The 19589-nt window shown below is 43.3% G+C and overlaps 1 protein-coding gene across 2 annotated transcripts in view; it reads right to left on the bottom strand.

The window, feature by feature from the left end:
* The window catches only part of XPR1 (xenotropic and polytropic retrovirus receptor 1), a 381737-nt gene extending 362353 nt beyond the window's left edge, over positions 1-19384 (bottom strand). For both annotated transcript variants that reach the window (XM_029618129.1, XM_029618130.1), the window contains exon 1: positions 19101-19384. In XM_029618129.1, coding sequence (XP_029473989.1) covers positions 19101-19169 — 69 coding nt within the window. In that variant the 5' untranslated portion in view covers positions 19170-19384. The remainder of the gene's footprint in view (positions 1-19100) is intronic.
* Positions 19385-19589: the final 205 nt, after the last annotated feature.

The following is a 19589-nucleotide window of genomic DNA, read 5'->3' as shown; positions in this document are numbered from 1 at the left end:
ACTTTCATCATAAAAGAACTATAGAAATATTCCAAAATTAAGAAAAACAATTTTCAAAAAGTTGATTGCATACGTCTTCACACCCTTTGTCATAGCAAACCCAAATTAGCTCTGGTTCAAATAATTGCCTTAAAAGCCTATAAATTAAATTGAACCCAGCTGTGTCCAATCACAGTAATTGAGTTGATCGGATATTTTGTTGACCCCGCTTACAAAGTAGCAGCAATGAAAGCATTTGAATTGTGTACTGATAAAAACTGTTAATGACATGTTCCACATGGAATATGCTACAGGCTACACCTTTCCATACTAAAGATGCCGACTCTTCAACGTGTTGTATGGACCAAGTTCTCATTAAATATTCCATTTACTAGCAGAATATAAGAAAGGAAAAGCAAGTTTGCTTACCATGAACTGGGTTTTCCGTAAATAGTAGGATGAATTAGCCATGCTGCATGGGTGATATCATCAGGGCGGTACTAGGCAGAGCTGTCTCTCAGAGCTTAAAAAGCTTTTTGCCCTACTGGCCATGTGCGGTAGTTCCTGCGCAAATGAGCCTCCCAGAAACCTCCTCAGTTCATATCCAGTCAAAAAGAAGTCCAGGGCATGTAGAGCTATCCAGGGAGAAAGGGCAGGAATGCATGGCTAATTCATCCTAAGGAAACACCATTTATGGTAAGCAAACTTGTTTTTCTCCCCACTGATAAGCAGGCTGAATTAGCCATGCTGCATGGCTAATTTAAGCCACACACATAACCCAGACTCCTCTGTAGACAGCATCTGTCTGGATAAATGGAATTCTGCTGCTTTTCCCACTGTGCCATCCAAGTTTGCCAGTTCATCTAGGTAGTAGTGTGGCGTGAAGATGTGGATGGATGACCATGGGGCCGCTTTGCAGATGGGCACATTTCCCAAATGCACTAGAGAAGCTGCTGTCATTCTGACTTGGTGCACTTTTACAGGATTTGACAGAGTAAGGGATTTTGTCTCATAACATTGTATGCAAGATGTAATCCAATTTGAGAGAGCTTTTCACAACTGGCATTCCCAATCTGTTTGGGTTGTATGACACAAAATGTTGAGAGGATTGTCTAGGACTGCGTTCGTTTATAATAGGCCAAGGCCCTCTTACAATCCAGCAAATGCAACTTCCTCTCTCTCATGTTTATGTGGTTTTGGAAAAAATATGGGGCATGTAACAGACTGATTTATGTGAAGAGTGGAGACCACCTTTGGCAAGATCTTTGAATGGGTTCGCAAGACAACTTTGTCCTGAAAAGTTTGCAGGCAAGGTGGGAGGTGCACTAGGACCTGCAGTTCACTTACTCTGCTTGCTGACATTGATTGGCACTAAAACGAAGGCTTTCCAAGTTAGACATTTTAGTGTTACATTATCCAAATGTTCGAAGGGTGGTTCCATCCATCCCTGTAGGACTATGTTCACATTCCAAGACAGAGGAGGCTTTTGTAAAGGGGGCTGTAAGTGCAGAAGTCCTTTCATGAATTGTGAGATGAGAGGATGATACAATATCGAACTCCTCTCTCTGAGATGTAACAAGCAGTTATAGCGCTCAGGTGACATAATGGAAGATGTTGTGAGACCTCTGCTGGATAGGTAGTGGAGGTAATCTAGCAACAGTCAAGGTTCACATGTGCATAGGTTTAAGAAAAAAGTTCTTCACAACATCTGGTGTATCAGTTCTATTTGATGGAATAGTTATGTTGCGTGGATGGTTTCCTTGCCAAGACTAGGATGTCTTCGACCTTGGAAGAGAGTAGAGGGTTCAATTTCCATGCCTTGAGATTGAGAGAAGGCTGCAAGGGATGGAGTAACAACCCCTCCCCTTCTGAATGAGCAGGAAGGGGTTTGTTCTCAGACTTTGCAGAGACCCTGCCAAAAATTGAATGATATATGCATACCATGGTTGCCTGGACTACACTGGGGCTCTTAATATCATCTTGGCACGATCTTGCATACATTTTGGCCCAGTTCTTGCGATAAGCAGGATTGGAGGGAAGGCATATAGAAGTCCCCTAGGACCAAGAAATTAAAAAATGCATCAGGTGCTCTGTAAAGGCTCAGGTAGAGAACAGACTCTGGTCACCTTTCTGTTCTGTTGCGAATAGATCTATCCAAGGCTGACCCCCAGCAGTGGAAGAGACTATTTGAGAAGGTTTGAGAAACAGCCCATTCATAAGGTCAAAAAAACTCTGCTGAGTCTGTCCACTTCTGTGTTTGTGATCCCCAGAAGATACACTGCTTAGAGGGTGGTGAGATGGACCTTTGCCCAGCTCCAGATGGCTAAAGTCTCTGCGGAGAGTTCAAATCTCTGCATAGAGACTCCAAGACCCATTCTGCCTTGTTTGTTGAGATAATACATTGTGAATTGTTTGCCAATGGGAATCATTATTGGTCGACCATGGAGAATGTACTGGAAAACCCTGAGGGCGTGATGCACTGCTCTTAATTCTAACAGATTTGGCAATGTAACTCTTGGAGAGACCATGACCCGTATGTTTTGAATTGTAGAAGATGCACACCCCAGCTGCATATAGTATAATATGTTGTAGCTGTAATAGGAGTCCTGTCTCCAATACACCTGAGCATAACCACAATTTGATATCCATTTTCATGAAATCTGTTATCACTCTTGCAGATAGAGGCTGGAGGAACAGATTCCACCCCATTCTTAAACCCCACTGAAGTCATCTCATGTGTAGACGAGTCAGGGGGAACTATATAGATTGCTGCTGCCAGGTGGCCTAGCAAGGTGAGAATTAGAATTGCATGTCGTATGAATCGCAACTGCTCTGCCAGGTTCTGAAGATTTTGGGCTCTGTCGCTCAGAAAGAAGGCCATAGATAGAAATGATCTATTCAGGCTCCAATAAAGTGTATTGTTTGGGTTGGACGTACGTTCAACTTTCTGTAATTGATTAAAAACCCCAGATCCTGGGAGATCACGTGATGTGGTGGGCTTGGTAGGCTGCTGTCCTCCGAGCTCTGGCTGCCCCCCGGCATATTCCTCCTCCATCTCACCCGCATTGCGATTAATTTTGCCTTACTGAACTTTGTGAGTACAAGACGCGCGGGTAAACCATACAGAGCTACACAGAGATCTGCATGGCGATGCGATAGATTCGAAAAGACAGAGAGGTTGAAGGGCCCAGATGACAAAATGGCGCCTGACCCCGCCAGAGACGGAATGGGGAAGACATATCTCTTGAAGACAAGATCTCGCAGGCGGTCGTCTCGGCGTTGGATAGCAGACTCCATCAGCTTTCTGAGCAAGTCGCCGACGTTCGTGCCTCCCTCACCGAGATCGATGCACATACCGAGCGCCTTGAAGGCCGGGTGAGCCTGGTGGAAGAGGACGTTGGAGCCTTGGAGAAAAAAGTGGCAGTACTTGAGAAGCAAGCAAAAGCCAGCGAAGAAAAACTAGATCTCGAGAATAGATTCCCGCCGGAACAATTTAAGGTTTGTCGGCTTCCCAGAAGAACTACCAGAAGTGGACTTACCGCGTGTGTTAGAAACCTGGCTCCTCCGTATTGTGCAGTCGCTGGCCTCGCCATCCGGAGGCTTGCTTGAGCGGTCCCACCGACTGGGAAGGAGAGCTGAAGGGAGACCCTTGAACAGACCACGAGTGATTATAGCCCGTTTTCTACACTTTGCGCACAAGACCTTGGTACTCCAACATTATAGGAAGGCCCGGGAATTTCATTATGAGTCGCATCGCATACTGGTCTTCCAGGATTTCTCGCCAAGAGTCTCATCCCAATGAAAGGTTTTTAGTGACATATGTTCGGAGCTCGTGAATAAGCAAATTCGCTTTGCTCTTCTCTTCCCGGCGACACTCAAGATAACGCACCTCAGGCAAGTTAAGCTCTTTGATTCAGCTTCGGAAGCGCGCGTTTATGTTCGGGACCTTGCCAGACCTATACCAGCAGTTAATCATTGAAGCCTTGGCAGCCCGCCAAGTGAGTTAAAGATACCTACAGTTCATTTGTTTTTCTAATTCTCACTTTTAGGCTACTGCCTTAGATATGACATGAATCGCTCTCACATTAACATTGGGATCCACTGGGTTTGAAGCCTAAGCATCTCCTATTGATTGCGTATCTGTGTGTTAAAGTAATGATGACGATCACACTGCTCCAGAGGGCTTTTTCTGGATTGTTCTTTTTTTTTTCCTCTTTTACGTTATAGCGTCTCATTATGGTTTTCAAGACGGATCAAGATGCATTCCAGCGGATCCCCCATCCAGAGGAACCAGGTTTCATTGAGACCATGTTTTGCACGATTGGGGGGGGCAGCCGAGCACATGATACCAACTGGGTGATCTCCGTCCCGTTAAGGGATCTTGCTTCTCAGCGAGCGAGGGTCCTGTATCGGGAGAGACCTGCTTTAAGGCAGGTCTCGGGTTCGCTTTTTGTATTCTGATTCTGGGGAGGGAGGGGGAAGGGGACATGGGTTTACCTGTAGAGAATCTCAATGTCATTGTTTATTGTGTGTTATGTATGTGGTCCGGATGTTTTCCCTTTTCTTGTTTATTATACCCTGGTGGGCATTCGCCAAAGGTTGGGAGCCTGCGACGCTTGTGGGGTGACATGATGGGCGGTTTTGTGTCGTTTAGTCTCTCTAGCAGTTAGAATGGCGATGGACATAGTAACCTGGAACATGGTGGGGTTAGGCACACCAAAAGAGAAAAGGTTTTTGCTCGTCTTACCAGACTCCGGGCTAAAAAATTTTTTATTTTTATTTTTTTTTTTTTTACAAGAAACGCATTTGCTCTCTTCTGAAATTGTAAAATTGAAAAAAAAAAAAAAAAAAAGGTGTCTCAGCTCTATTATGCTACCGGTTCCTCAAAAAGTAGAGGGGTGGCTGTGTTAATCCATCAGTCCATTTCCTTTCAAGCACAGGAAACTGTGAAGGATGCCCAGGGTCGATATGTATTGGTCAAAGACACTTTAATGGGGATCCCACTCATTCTAGCCTCTATCTATGCCCCCAACTTATATGATCACACGTTTTACACTACCTTACTCTCAGATATATCCCAATTGGGGGGAGTACCCTATGATTTTAGGCGGTGATTTCAATTTTGTGATAGACCCTGAGCTTGATCACCTGCCCCCCAGAGGGGGTCAGATGCCCAGTGAGCGGAAGGAACCCAATTTTTTGTGTCAACATTTAAAGCTACTGGATTTGTGGAGAACACTTCACCCAGGTGTACGGGAATATACTCACACTGCTCTTGCTCACAACACTCAGACCAGAATAGATTATTTACTTATCTCTGAGTCCCTTTTTTCCAAATTCACAGCTTCCTCTATTGAAGCCTTGATCATATCTGATCATAGCCCAGTAAAGGGGTCGTTTATTATTGGAGGTGTCACCTCTGGCGGTCAGTGGCGGCTTCCCACCTTTTTGTCTGGAGACCCAGACTTTCCAGCATTCTTGAAACAAAATGGATAATGTAGTGGTTGAATGGCTTGGATCCATTGTGATCTTAGAGTCCATTGGGTAACTCTCATGGCGAGCCATGCCATAGGAGTGACATGAACTGTGGAGGCCATGTGGCCTAGTAAGGTTAGAAACTGATGAGCTGTCACTTGTTTCTGTGAGTAAATGGATTTTGCCAGGAGTGAAAGTGTCTTTGCCCGATCTTCGGGTAGAAAGGCTCTTGAAAGGATAGTGTTTAAGTCTGCACCTGTGAATTGAAGTAGGTGAGATGGAGTAAGGTGGGATCTTTGATAGTTGATGAGAAAACTCATGGAGTGAAGTAGAAAAATTGTTCGACAGAGAAGCCAGAGCTCCTTGTTGAGATTGACTTCTGATGAGCCAGTCGTCTAAATATGGAAATACATGGACACTTTCCTTGTGCAAATGACCTGCAATTACTGCCAAACATTTTGTGAATACTCTGGGAGCAGAGGCATGTCCGAATGGCAGAACTCTGTATTGGAAATGTATTGCGATGAGGGGGGAATATTGGAATGTGAGCGTAAGCGTTTTGAAGATCTAGAGAACAAAGCCAATCTCCTGTTTGAAGAAGAAGTGGAAGCATGGTGCCTAGAGAAACCATCCTGAACTTTTCTTTCTTCAGAAATTTGTTGAGATTTCTGAGGTCTACGATGGGACATAGGCCTCCGGTTTTCTTTGGAATGAGGAAATAACGGAAGTAGAATCCTCTGCCCTGCTGAGTCCGGGGCACTAGTTGTATAGCCCTGGCTCTCAGAAGGATGGATAATTCTGTTTGTAGATGAATTAGCTGAGATTCTTTCTGTAGAAAAAAATCTCGGTGGAGATTCTTGTGGAATTGAGAGGAAATTGAGTTTGTAATCGAGAGACTATGGAGAGTACCCATTGGTCTGATGTAATTCTTAGCCAATGATTGTGAAAATAGGATATTCTGCCTCCTACTGGTAGGTCTGGTCGAGGATTTAGGAGATGGTTTGTTCTCTGGTTTGTGTTTCAAAAGCCCACAGCTGGCCCTGTCTGTGGAGGAGGTTGCGGGCGAGTAGTTTTTAGTTGCCTGGCCTGGGAACATTGTTGCGGCCTAGTGGACCTGTCCCTAGATGCTTGGGGGTAGTACCTTCTTTGCCGGTAGTATGGGCGACTGGGTTCTTGCCTAGGAGGACAACGAGGAGGCTGTGCAGAAGGTTCTTGTGGGACCTGTGATAACTGACGTAAGGTCTCTGTCTGTTCTTTTAGTTGTTGCACAGCATCCTGGACCTTTGAACCAAAAATGTTATCCCCAAGACATGGCAAGTCAAGTTTATCTTGGACCTCAGGCCTAAGGTCAGAGGCCTTAAGCCATGCCCATCGTCGAGCGCTAATCCTAGCAGCTGCTGTTCTGGAAGCCGTCTCGAAATTATTGTAGGCCGTCCTGACTTCATGTTTCCCGGCCTCTAGGCCTTTATGAATTATGGCCTGTGCTGCTTCCTGAAATTGTGATGGTAAAGATGTGGTGAATTCCTCCATCTGCTTCCACAGATTCCTGATACTGTGTCATGTAAAGTTGATAAGAGGAAATTTTTGGCATTCAGGATAGCCCCTTGATACACCTTCCTATCCAGGGAATCGAGAAACCTGTTATCTTTGCCTGGGGGGGGGGGGGGGGGGTTGAAGAATGTGGACGAATACGTTTGGATTTCTTCTGGGCACATTCTACTACCACGGATTGGTGTGGTAATTGTGATTTTTGATATCCCGGAGCAGCCTGCACTAAGTATGTGGTGTCTACTCGTTTGTTGACAGCAGAGACAGAACATGGGTGCTCCCAGATACGATGCTGTAGATCCAGAAGTACCTCATGTATTGGGATAACCAATACTTGTTTTGGTGGGTCAACAAACTGAAGTACTTCCAAAGTTTGTTGCCTTGTATCTTCTTCCACAATCAACTTAAAGGGTATGGTATCTGCCATCTCTTGTATGAAGGTGGACAAATCCTCTGGTGGGGACTTTCTTTGTTCTGGAGGTGAAGGCTCCGACATGAATTCCTCAGAGGAGGTATCAGTATGTTGATCATCCCAGGAGTCATTTTGATCTTCCCTATATGGAAATAGTGGGGAAGATCTGGGTGGAAGATGAAGGCCCGAAGGTCCTGGCTGTGGATCATTCGAGAAGTGGAGAAGTGTATCGATGACATCTTGGTATCTTTTCAAGAGACATTGAAAAAAATGCCAAAATCGTGTTGTTCTGGAGCTTCAGATAGCAGCTGCATCGATGGCATGGAAGTTGGTATCGATGCAGGTGTCGATGGAGGTGCTAGCAATGGTGTTAAAGAAGTTAACGGTGCTGGCATTGAGATCGGCCTCGATGAACCAGTCAGTATCTGTGCATAAATAGACGTCGACGCCGTAATCAACCTCGGTGCGGGCATCAAATTCGAGCCTGGCACCGGCATCGGTAAGTTTACCGGCATTGGTGCTGCAGGCACCGGCATTGGCGGGAGCACCGGAGTTGTTTGTTGTTCCTGAAGAGCCTGGATGAACACTTGTCTGATAAGGACAGACAATTCCGGCGTTACAACTGATGGAGTCAGAGCAGTTCTACACGGTGGTGGAGGCTGTGGTGGCAGATCCTGCACAGAGCCCTGTGGAGGTTCTGGTATCGATGATTCCTGAGGAACAGGCCCAGGCGTAGTAGGAACCGATGTATCTTGGCTCCATGGCCGCTTTGCCGTCGATTCTTCCGAGGAAAGAGAAGACTCCGACGTCAATGGACATCTGTGTCGATGACTGTGTTTTGTGTTGATTGATGGACTTCAGCGATGCCGATGACGGTGGGGAAGGATGATCCCCCGATTCTCCCGGGCGATGTTTTTTGAGAAAGACACGTTTAGTAGCTCCGGCCGGAGACTATTTCAACGACATCGAGGGAGATGGAAGAAGTTGAAGGTGGAACAAATGTTCCATTTTCTCTTGACGAGCTTTTCTTCCTTTTACTGTCATCTCCGCGCATTTTGGGCAGGTGTTGACGTCGTGTTTTTCACCGAGACATCACACACTAGAGGTGTGGGTCTGTGATGGACATTGTCCGGTTACATATAGGGCATTTTTTGAAGGCCGTAGACATTTTGGATCGACACCCGTCAATGAGAAAAATGAGAATTCTTGAGAAAAAAATTATTTTACTCCATGAGTAAAATATGAGATAGAGGTACTCACCAGCCGGTAGAGAACCCCGAGAGATCCCCATGGGAGAAAATATGTTTTGAAATATGACGACTTTTCAGTCAGAAATTGTTGTGAGAGACTCGCAACGGCTCCTGCTCCACGATGCCTACAGCAGCGTGGAAAAACGAAGACTGAAGAGAGACCCCTGTGGCAGAGAATATCATAGCATGCTGGGCATGCTTAGTGGCCTCACAAAGCCAGTTAAAGTTTTCTAAAAACTTTGACAAAGTTTTCCTGCGATGGGGCTCCGTCAGTGACGTCACCCATATCCTGCTTGTCCTGGGTAAACACAAATATAACAGCCTCCAAAAAAGCAACATTAATCCTTTATGTGAAAATTATAAAGTGGCAGAAGAAACCTCTCTCCATGATTGTCTGCCAAAGGTTCTCACATCAGTATATCAGCATAATAGTAAAGGCTGGATCTAAACTACTGTAAAATTACTTTGAAAATAAACCGTTTGATTATAGTAAGGCATTCCAGGGCAAACTGTGGGAAGTAAGTATTCCTTGGGTTGTTGAAGGCACGCACCCAAGGCAAACAGCTATCCAACAATAACATACATCCTCTCATTCTTTATTGATTATAAAATGCCTGAGACATTCTAAATATCAGACTGCTGCTAGGCAAATCTTATTCTGCATGCACTATGCTCACACAGTGATCAGACAATGTCTAGTTCCATGGAGCTTGACATTAAAGGAGACAGGAAGGGCTAGAGAGTTTATACCTCTAAAGCAGAAATTCAGCAATGTTGGAATCTGTTAGGCTACATTACAAACTTCACTGCAATGGGTAACACTATACACTTGGCAAAACAAAATACTTAAAATATACAGAACTATAAAGTTTCAACATGGCAGCAAATAAATGAATTGGTAACAGGCTTTGGTTGGAAAAGGTTCAATAAACACAAAAACAGAAAATGACTGAAATTTCTCAATACCCTGCCAAAAAAAGTTAAATGGGCTTTCTTTATCAGCATGAAATCAAAGGATGGAGATGGTCTGGTGCCAATACTCAAGCAATTAGAGAAAAATTGTCAGTTTTGCAAAGAAAACTAGAGGTTCATTTCTGGAATCATCAATACATCCTCTATGTTGTTATTTCTATAGGTGCCAGCATTTTGGATGCTCAAGCACTCCTAATACTGTCTCCTATACTCCTGCTGATTGGGAACTAGGAGTTCTGTGCTGCAAGGGAGGGCAGTCAGGAAGTATGTGTGTCTTACTCTACTAACAGCTCCCGCTTCCTCCTGTAGCCTCTTGGCTGGTTGTTAAATGTCTGCCCAAGGCGCTGCAAAGGGAATAAAATAGTAGTACTAGTGTAGGACAGACAGGCTCCCTACCTCTGGAGATGGAATGGGTTGTAGATAGAAGGGCTGGGAAAGAGACAGAAGAGCTATGAGGGAGTGAAAAAGGGACAGAGGAAGAGAGTATGAGCGGCCGAGAGATGAAATACTATGGGGGGGGGGGGGGGAGAGAATTTCAGAGGGAATAAGCTGTAGTGGGGGAAAAGATACGATGAGGAGAGGGAAAGAAAAGTGATTAGGAGAATGTGAGATAAAAAGGGAGGGTCGAAAGAATGGGGAAGATACTGTGGCGAGCATGGGCTGTAAGGATAGTAAGACTAGTAGGAATGAGCTGGGGTTGGGGGGAGAAGAATGGCTGGTGGGACCAAGTGCTTCCCTAGTTTTGTTTTAGGCACATGAGTCTTCCCCACATGCGCATTGTTTGCTGCTCTCTGGATATTTAGGACTTTATTTTCAAAGCAATTTATGCACATAAAACCCTGTTTTATGCATATAAATGTTGCTCTGAAAAGCAACCGGGGGTTTTGTGGGTAAAAGTACATGCTTAACCCTATTACTCATGTACTTTTACATGCATATGAAATAGGCATTCCAAGGGGTGGAGATGGGACTGAAAAGAATTTACACTTTCAATTTTTGAAAGTGTGCACAGATCTATACACAGAAAGTTACCAAGCAGAGGGTAACTTTCTACATGTATGTCCAATGCACACCAGGACAACTTGTGAATTTTCAAAACAGACTTATGTGCATAAGTCTACTTTGAAAATTTGGGGTAACATCTGCAGTTAAAGTATCCACAGATTTTAGCCCTGTGTAGGCTCTCTTACCATCTTAAATATAGGCTGGTCAGTCACACTCATGAGTCACTACATACTGTATTTTGTTTTTGCTCAGTTGGGAGGAGGAAAGAGCTGTAATGTATTATGAGTTCAGCACTCCTAGTCATTTTCAAAAGTTGGCTCCTAGGTGTTTCCCAATCCTGTCTTGGAGGTATACCTAGCCGGTTGGGTTTTCAGGATTACCACAATCAATATGCATAAGAGATCTGCATTCATTGGAGATCCATGGTATGCAATCTCTCATACATATTCATTATGGACAGAGCCCCTAATCGCAGCTGCTGGAGAAACTGCATATCTTACAACTTGCTGCCCAATCAAATTCCCATAGCTTTCCCACCTCTCAATTCAGTCTGTTGAAGAAAGTTACAGGGTGCCTGCCTTCAAGTGTATGAGCCAAGGATAGGCAATTTTTGGCCTTTTGGCAGAAGCAGATAATCTGTACAATTTGAAAGGCTAACATCCTGCCACCCAACCCCATGGGGACACAATCGTTACCACCATTGCCTAAACTGGATAATTAATGCTCCTGTTTAAAAAAAAAAAAAAGATTTGCTTGGTGACAAAAGATAGTGCAGAAAAGGGTGACCAAAATAAGGGGCATGGAATGGCTGCCCTGTGAGGAAAGGCTAAAGAAGTTAGGGCTGTTCAGTTTGGAAGAGTGACAACTGAGGAGGTAGAGGTCTACAAAATCATGAAAGGACTTGACAAAGTTAAATGTAAATCAGTTATTTACTCTCTCAGACAACAGAAGGAACAGGGAGCACTCCATGAAGTTAGCAAATAGTTCATTTAGAATAAACCAAAGAAAATCCTTTTCTCTCAGTGCATAGTTAAGCTCTGGAATTCATTGCTAGAGGATACCATTACAGCAGTTAGTGTAAATGGGTTTAAAAAAAAAAGGTTTGGATAAGTTCCTAGAGGGAAAATCCATAAACTGCTATTAATTAATAAGCAATAGTAGCTTGAGCTCTATTTAAATGTTTGTGTTCTTGCCAGGTACTTGTGACTTGGATTGGCCACTGTTGGAAACAGGATGCTGGGCATGATGGACCCTTGGTCTGACCCAGTGTGGCATGTTCTTATATTTATTTAAATAAGACTGAAAGAACCAAACTTCTGGAAGAAGATCATTAAGGTTCAGCTTCATGGCACTCACAGTTCTCAAAGGCTATGAACTTACCAAGTCTGTAACATGCAAGTTACATTTTCCTTCATTACCAAGGAAATTTCACAGAGAAATCTGTCCCTCCCTTTCTTACTGCTCCAACACCCCTCTTCAGTACATAGAGGTCTGTGTATAATAGTATAGTGCAATGCAATAAAATCCTCTGCACCTAGCAATACATACAAAATGAAGCTTGCACTTAATATGGTGCATTTACAAATCAATTAGCAGCTGATGCCAAATAATCTAAGTACTGCTGTAAACAAGGTAACAATTAAACATACTGCAATACTGAGGAGTTACCATATGTACCGATACCCCAGAAGCCCTAAAGAAAATCCAATCTATATCTCAATTTAAGACAAAATCGTCCCTTTCTAAACAACTCTAACACAGTTATTTTCCCTGTCCATCAATGGCCTGATTTGTCTTTCTCCACCCTAGACCAGTATTTTCCAACCAGTGTGCCATGGCACACTGAGGTGCCTTCAGATCTGATCAGGTGAGCTATGGAAAAATCACCACCGATTCACAGACACAGACCAGCACTTGGGTACTGCGCTCAGGATCTCCCAGCAACAAGAGTCACCAGCAGTGGCACTTAAAACAAGCAGGAACTCCTTTCTGAGAACATGTGTAATCATGCCTGCCTCTTCTTCCTACCCTGGAGTGTGGTAATTAATGGGCAGCACTGCTAGACAGTCTTGCTTTGTTCAGTGCACACAGCATCGCTTCATCTTACTCCTCTTGAGCCCAGGACTTAACTTCTGGGGGAACGGCCTGGAACTCATTTCCAGCACTTTTAAGACTTAAGAGGCAGCATAGCAGGGATGTTCTGCTCCAGCCCCTACCCACCAGAGGAGAGCTGGAGCAGACAAAACAGAGAATAATCACTCTGCTCCCTAACAGGCCGATACAGTAAAGTTCGCAGGAGAGCGGGCGAGCGCCCCTCTCCTGTGCGCGCGATTCATTAAAACAAATCATTCAAATTAGGGCCCGCTATAAAAAGAGGCGCTAGGGACACTAGTGCGTCCCTAGCGCCTCTGTTGACAGGAGCGGCTGTTGTCAGCGAGTTTGACAGCAGACGCTCAATTTTGCCGGCATCGATTCTCAAACCCACTGACAGCCACAGTTCAGAAACCGGACGCCGGCAAAATTAAGCGTCCAGTTTTCAACAACCCGCGAGCCGATTAAAATTTTTTTTTTTTTAATTTAACTTTTGAAACTTCCGACTTAATATCACCATGATATTAAGTCGGAGGGTGCACAGAAAAGCAGTTTTTACTGCTTTTCTTAGCACTTTCCCGGTGCAGGCAGAAATTAACGCCTACCTTTGGGTAGGCGCTAATTTCTGAAAGTAAAATGTGCGACTTGGCTGCACATTTTACTTTCTGTATCGCGCGGGAATAACTAATAGGGCCATCAACATGCATTTGCATGCTGCAGGCGCTATTAGTTTCGAGGGGGGGGTTGGACGCGCTTTTTCGATGCACTATTACCTCTTACTGAATAAGGGGTAAAGCTGACAGCCGCCGTGCATGTCCAAAAAGAGGCGCTAGGGACGCGCTAGTGTCTCTAGCGCCTCTTTTTACTGCCAGCCCTAATTTAAATAAATTTACTGTATCGTGCACACAGGAGAGCGGGCGCTCGCCCGCTCTCCCGCGATTTTTACTGTATCGGCCAGTTAGATTGTAAGCCCTCTGGGGATAGGGAAATACCTACAGTACCTGACTGTAATCTGCTTCGAAGTGCTGAAAAAAGTGCGAAAAGCAGAATATAAAATTCTAAATAAATTAATATTAAGTGTCGGGCACTTAATGTTTATTTATTCACTCCTTCACTTACTGCTGGCAGAGGTTCCAATTGGGCCAGAGCTTAGGGATGCTGCTTTCTGTGGTTCCCCCTATGAAGAACCATAAAAAAGCAGGATTTATTTTTGTTGAACCCTCGAGCACTGCATGATGCTGCTTTCCGTGATTCCTCCTACTTAGTATTGCGATGACACTAATAAGAGGAATCACAGAAAGCAGGATTTTTGGGGGGGTTTTTGATGAGCCCTTGAGCGTAGCATGCTTTAACGCCAGGCAGGCATTAAATTTGCTACATTAAAATGGGCATCTGAGCTGCGCGGCAATTTTTGGCATTGGGGGGTGTTAGTTGATAGCCTAACTCACCTACATGAAATTTGCATTTGTTGAGTGCTATTAGCTATGCACGCGACTGGACACCCATTTTAGACGCACTAATTCCCATATTGCATCGGGAGTTATTTTAGCGCATCCAAAACGTGTCCAATAGTGTGTTACCCAGTGCACTAGCCTGAGCACACTATATTGCAGCGGCCTGATTAAGCCCTGCTTGAGCCTCCTTCTTTGAGTCCTTCCCGCCTCTGTCTTATTTCCTGGCTGAGTGTAACAAGAAGAGTGCACACTGAGCACTGAATGTGACTCATTCTGATAGTTGGGAGCAAAAGCAGTGGAAGACTTGACAGCAGGCTTACCAACCTTGCTTAGTTCCCACGAGTTTGGGATTTTTTTTCTAGCTATTTGCTTTTTCCCCAATCGCGGGTTGATTATTGGGTGGGGGTTTTTTTCCAGGCAATTGCTTTTTTGGGCTTGGTGGGTGGGACTTGTGCCCAGCTGTTCCTGTGATTGCCTGCTGCTGCTGATGAGGCCTGTCCATAGCAGGTCACAGTCAGGTGACCAAGGAAGCTTTTATGCAGCATGGCAGGCCAAAATGCTGAAATGAGTGAAGCACTCAGCTGGCAACAGTCAAAGAGAAGAGGTACCTGGAGAGGGAAGAATGAGTGTGCTAGGAGGAAGGAATGAGTGTGTGGGGGCCGGAGATGTGCTTGGAGAGAGAATGAGTGTGAGTGGCTGCTCTTTTTTTTTTCAATTTGAAGATTTGGTGGCTGAGACTGGAGTGGTGGTGCACCAGTCAACCATACAACTGGCCTTCATGGGAGGGTGACTAGATAGAAGCCATTACTGAATAATGAATTGTGACTATGAAAATTTGCTTTTAGCGCATACTGTTTGGAACAATCTAGGAAGTGACATGTAATCCACGAAAATATGCTGACATTTTAGGGGGCTGAATACTATAGCAAGCCACTGTATTTCCTCCATTACTCACAAAAGTACTTTAAGTGTTTTCTGTGTATAAATACACTAATAAAAGTAGCTTTAATCTCACGTGTTTTGAGCTTGTTTTTTTTTAGCAAATAGCGCTTGTTTTTTCATGATTACCTGACAACCCTGTTTGTAAGTCAAATGAGGCAGCTAGGGTAACTTTGCTACCCCACATCCTACTGAGTTCTCCCTTCTTCTGCACTTGTACCATAGAGGACATTGGCCTATTGTAATGAATTCATGTATCTCTCTGTCCCCACTCTCCCTTTATTTTAAAATTTGGCCACATGCATTCTCTCCATGTCTACATTGCCTGCCCTGTGGAGAGTGGTATACCACACATTTTAGTTAATGTAGGTGTGCCTTGGATTTGAAGGTGGGAAACCCTGCCCTGGACCTCTACTGCAGCCATTACACATGACAATGAGGGAAAAGTGGAACAATGATTAGAGCACTATTCAAGAGAAGTCCAGGGACATTAACTGAAGACTGCCATTCATCACTGTGACACACCATGGATAAGCCACTTTCTCTGTGCCTCCATGGCACAGTTTAAAATAAGGCATGTGCCTTAATCAGTTTTTTCTAATTAACACATTTTAAAACAAAACACAAACAAACAAACCACAATCTATTTGCACCTATGCCAGCACACAAGGAGATGTCAGCTTGTTTCCTGACTTGTTCCATTTGTTAAGTCACACCTACCTTTGGCCCACACTCCAAGGGCTTTCCTATTTATATTTACAATCAACCATTGCCAGTAGAAAAAAATATATATATTTGCTGCAAGCATACCACATAAGTTAATATTCTACTTTACTTAATGAATATGAAATATTAATTTTGTATGCTCATGAAGCATTCATGTTTTCAATGGAGATTTTAAAATGATATAAAAAGGCAACACTATTTATAGTTATAATTACTTTTACACTTGATTTTTTACTTTTCCAAAAACAATAAAAATCAGGAAATAGATATTTTTGCCGAGCCTCATTTCATTTATATGCAGAGGCGATTACCAGACACAACAGGCCAAATGTACAAAGAATTGTTCCCATAGACATCAAATGAAAAGAACCTTCAGTACATTTATTTTAAATTCCACTTTTCATTTGGTCCCAACTATTCAAGTATTTATTCTGCTTTTGTAAGCATGCTATTCCAAATTCTGTTTATGGAATATTTCCAATATTTAAAAACACCAATATTTGAAATAGGCATGTATGCTAAATACTGAGCTCAGTTTACACCAATCATTTTTGGTCCAAGGAATACAACCATTTATGCCGTTGATCCATGCTAACACTTCCTCCATTCTATTTCAGAAGTGGGAAGGAGACATTCAAAAGGGAGGAAAAAGTGAAAATAGACCAAAATGGTATTCAGTGGTTCAGAGTTGAGGCCATCCTAAAATCCCACATAAAAGACACCTACCTCAAAATTTCAAGAAACACGTATCCCTTAGTATTTAAGTTACAATGCAAATATTTTTAATTGCTCAAGGCCACAATTATTTTTCTAATGAAATATTTTTAGAAAACAATTTGAGTACATTTTAATCCCTAAGGGAATATGAAAACACATACAAGTCCACCTTAGGGCGAGTTCAGCAGGATGAATATTCATATTTGATTATCTCTGCTTGATTATGTACAACCACTATTCCTTGATTGACTTTGTACTTTTGCTGTTGTATTATATTGTTCTTGTGTGGCATCATGAAGATGAAGCCGGAGGAAAAATCAAAATGCCGATAATACTATTTTAAACATACATATTTGCTTGAAGTTAAATGTCTTTTTAAAACAAACCTTTTGGTATAGGACCCCTTGTTTGAGTAAATATTATGGCTTTTCTTGATCTAAATTTAAATTACTTGGGAAATGTCTATATAGGTTGTAATAATCTGTAGTCTCCATATCTACTGTAAGTCTACATTCTGTCAACATGGGATCTAGAATAGACATCTACCACATTTATATGTACAAAGTCATTAATTGCTTTGATATTTAAAATACAAATATTTGGAATATCAATCCCAAACTACCCCTTTTGTGAGACTAAAATATATGAGCCACCACCTGTATTCTGGTTCTGCATGTATGTGATGTTAAATAAGCAACACTGACAATATACATTTAAAATGTCATAGAAGATCTAAAACAGGAATAGAACTGGTTTTCAAATACTTTAAAATCTTCTTTCCCCAACATTTATTAACCACAATTATATTATATATATATATATATATATATATATATATATAAATATAATACAATTAAAAAAAAACAAAGGTTGAATAGTGTTCTAATAATTAGTGAAAATGGCTAAAAACAGTTTTTCAGGGTTTTTTGTGTACCTTTACCTTTTTTAATATGCAACTAAATAAGCCATTTTAGTTTCTACTGAATACAATTCTCTTTAATAGCTGGAACATGCACACTATTAGGTTTATAATATTTAGTAATCCCCTGCAGGCAATACTGGATATACATTATCATACGGTATTGTAATTTTACTGTTTGTGGGGCTCTGGTGCAACAAACATATAAAAAAGCTAATCAAGGTTTTATGTTTAAAGTAATTTATGATGAATTGAATTATATATTAAATAAATTTATATTATATTCATAACATAAGTAGCACAGCCCTTTTCAAATGAAGAATACAAATATTACAAGCCATGGCAAAAATGAAAAAAACAAAACAAAACAGTATTTAGATAAGAAACAAAAGAAACATCAACAACCTTGATTTACCATCTTCACTCAGTTTTGCTTTCAAACTAAAGGTGAAAAACTGCCAGGGGAAGTATGTGCTCCTGCCTTGCCCTTCTGGTCTGAGGACCCAAGGCTCCAGAATGCCTATCCTCTGGAAATATTTGTATATTACTCATATAACCTGTTCAAAACATACTTAATTGAATGAAACTCAAAATGCATTAAAATATAATTTTTAAGATAATAGATTAGTTGTGAGATTACCACTATTTAAGAGCGTTCAAAATGTCTCCAAAAATCCCGGGAAAAAAGGGATAATTTAATTTCTTCAGTTAATAAAACTAATAATGTCTGACAATTTATGATTACGCCAAAAAGAAATCGGTCGCACGGAGGTGCATGCTTGGTTTTCTGCCCCTAACACTACTGAAAAGATGGCAAATCTCCCTAAACTGAGAAAACAGTATTTAGATCCTCCGGTCAGCAGCCAGGGCAGAAAAATCCGTTTCACCATCCCATTGACTGTATACAAACATATTGATTTTTTTTTTACACGTTGGGTTTAAAAGCCAAACTCTGGGATGTTATCAACAAAATGCTGGTATTCAGGACAAAAGATTTGAAATAGGAAACACCTTCCCCTCTGAAATGCCAAGTGCCTGATCGGCTTACTCTGGCGGTTCTCAGTCACAGCTCATTAAGGTCACTGATTAGGTATTGAATTATCGGCCCCTTATTCATCTACGTGCAGTCTGGGAATGAACCACTTTAGTTAGTAAAACAATGAAAAACGCGATGAGCTAACAGTTAATACCCACAGCCGGAGGGAAAGTGCCGGCGAGTAAAGAACTACCAGCCTCCTCCTCCCCACAGTATAAGGGCATGTGGCTGAGAATTAGTCTTGGCGCTACCGTCAGTGAACGACCCTCTCCCCACTAGCGGGTTTTACCGGGCTGGAGATCGCCGCCTTCCCCGGCAGGATCGAGGAAGAGGAGAGCGCGCCCGCGAGCGAGGGCAGCACTACGGGCAGAGCACGAGAGGCGAGTACCGGCTCCAGCTGCAGCTCTCAGGTAACGGAAAGGCTTAATAACACGGGGGGGGGGTCAGAATGAGCCAGTGCCCGCCCGGAGCCCCGAGGCGGGCTACATCCCAGCGAAGGAGCGGAACAGGGCGTTCGGGGCTCCGGCAGCCCGGCTTAGGAACTATAGAGGGTACTGGGGCCGCTCCGCCTGTTTACCTCATACTGGATATACTGCTTCCTCCACTCGGGAGTGATATGCGCCGACAGATGCTCTGCGAATTTCATTCTGGCGCTGCCAAGTCTTTCCGCCGCTCACGATGTCAGTACTGCCGGTGTGGACCTCCCGTACATGAGGACTGAAAGCTGCTGGGCGCTCCCGTTCGCTGTCCTTCTAATGCGAGACGCTTGCCGTCTGACTCTAAGCTCCTACTCCTCACAGCCTCCCTCCCGCCGACTGCGGCCCAGCCGCCATCTTCCTTCCACTCACTGAGCATGCGCCGACGCCCTTACCTGACGTAATCTCCATGGTAACCACCACTTCTGCTGCTACCGAGCGAAATACAGAGCGGCGAGCTTACGACGCTTGGGGGCGGTGCTGGATGGAAGGGAGGCGGGAACAGAAGCCGGCAATACCCGCATGGGGGTGGAGTCCGGCCATTGCCTGCTCTGGTTCAGTTATCGATCGTAAGAAAAATATCTCGAGTA

This window comes from Rhinatrema bivittatum, chromosome 10 (genome assembly GCF_901001135.1).
Source record: "Rhinatrema bivittatum chromosome 10, aRhiBiv1.1, whole genome shotgun sequence".
NCBI classification, from domain to species: Eukaryota; Metazoa; Chordata; class Amphibia; order Gymnophiona; family Rhinatrematidae; genus Rhinatrema; species Rhinatrema bivittatum.
This window is presented reverse-complemented; position numbering and strand designations above follow the sequence as displayed.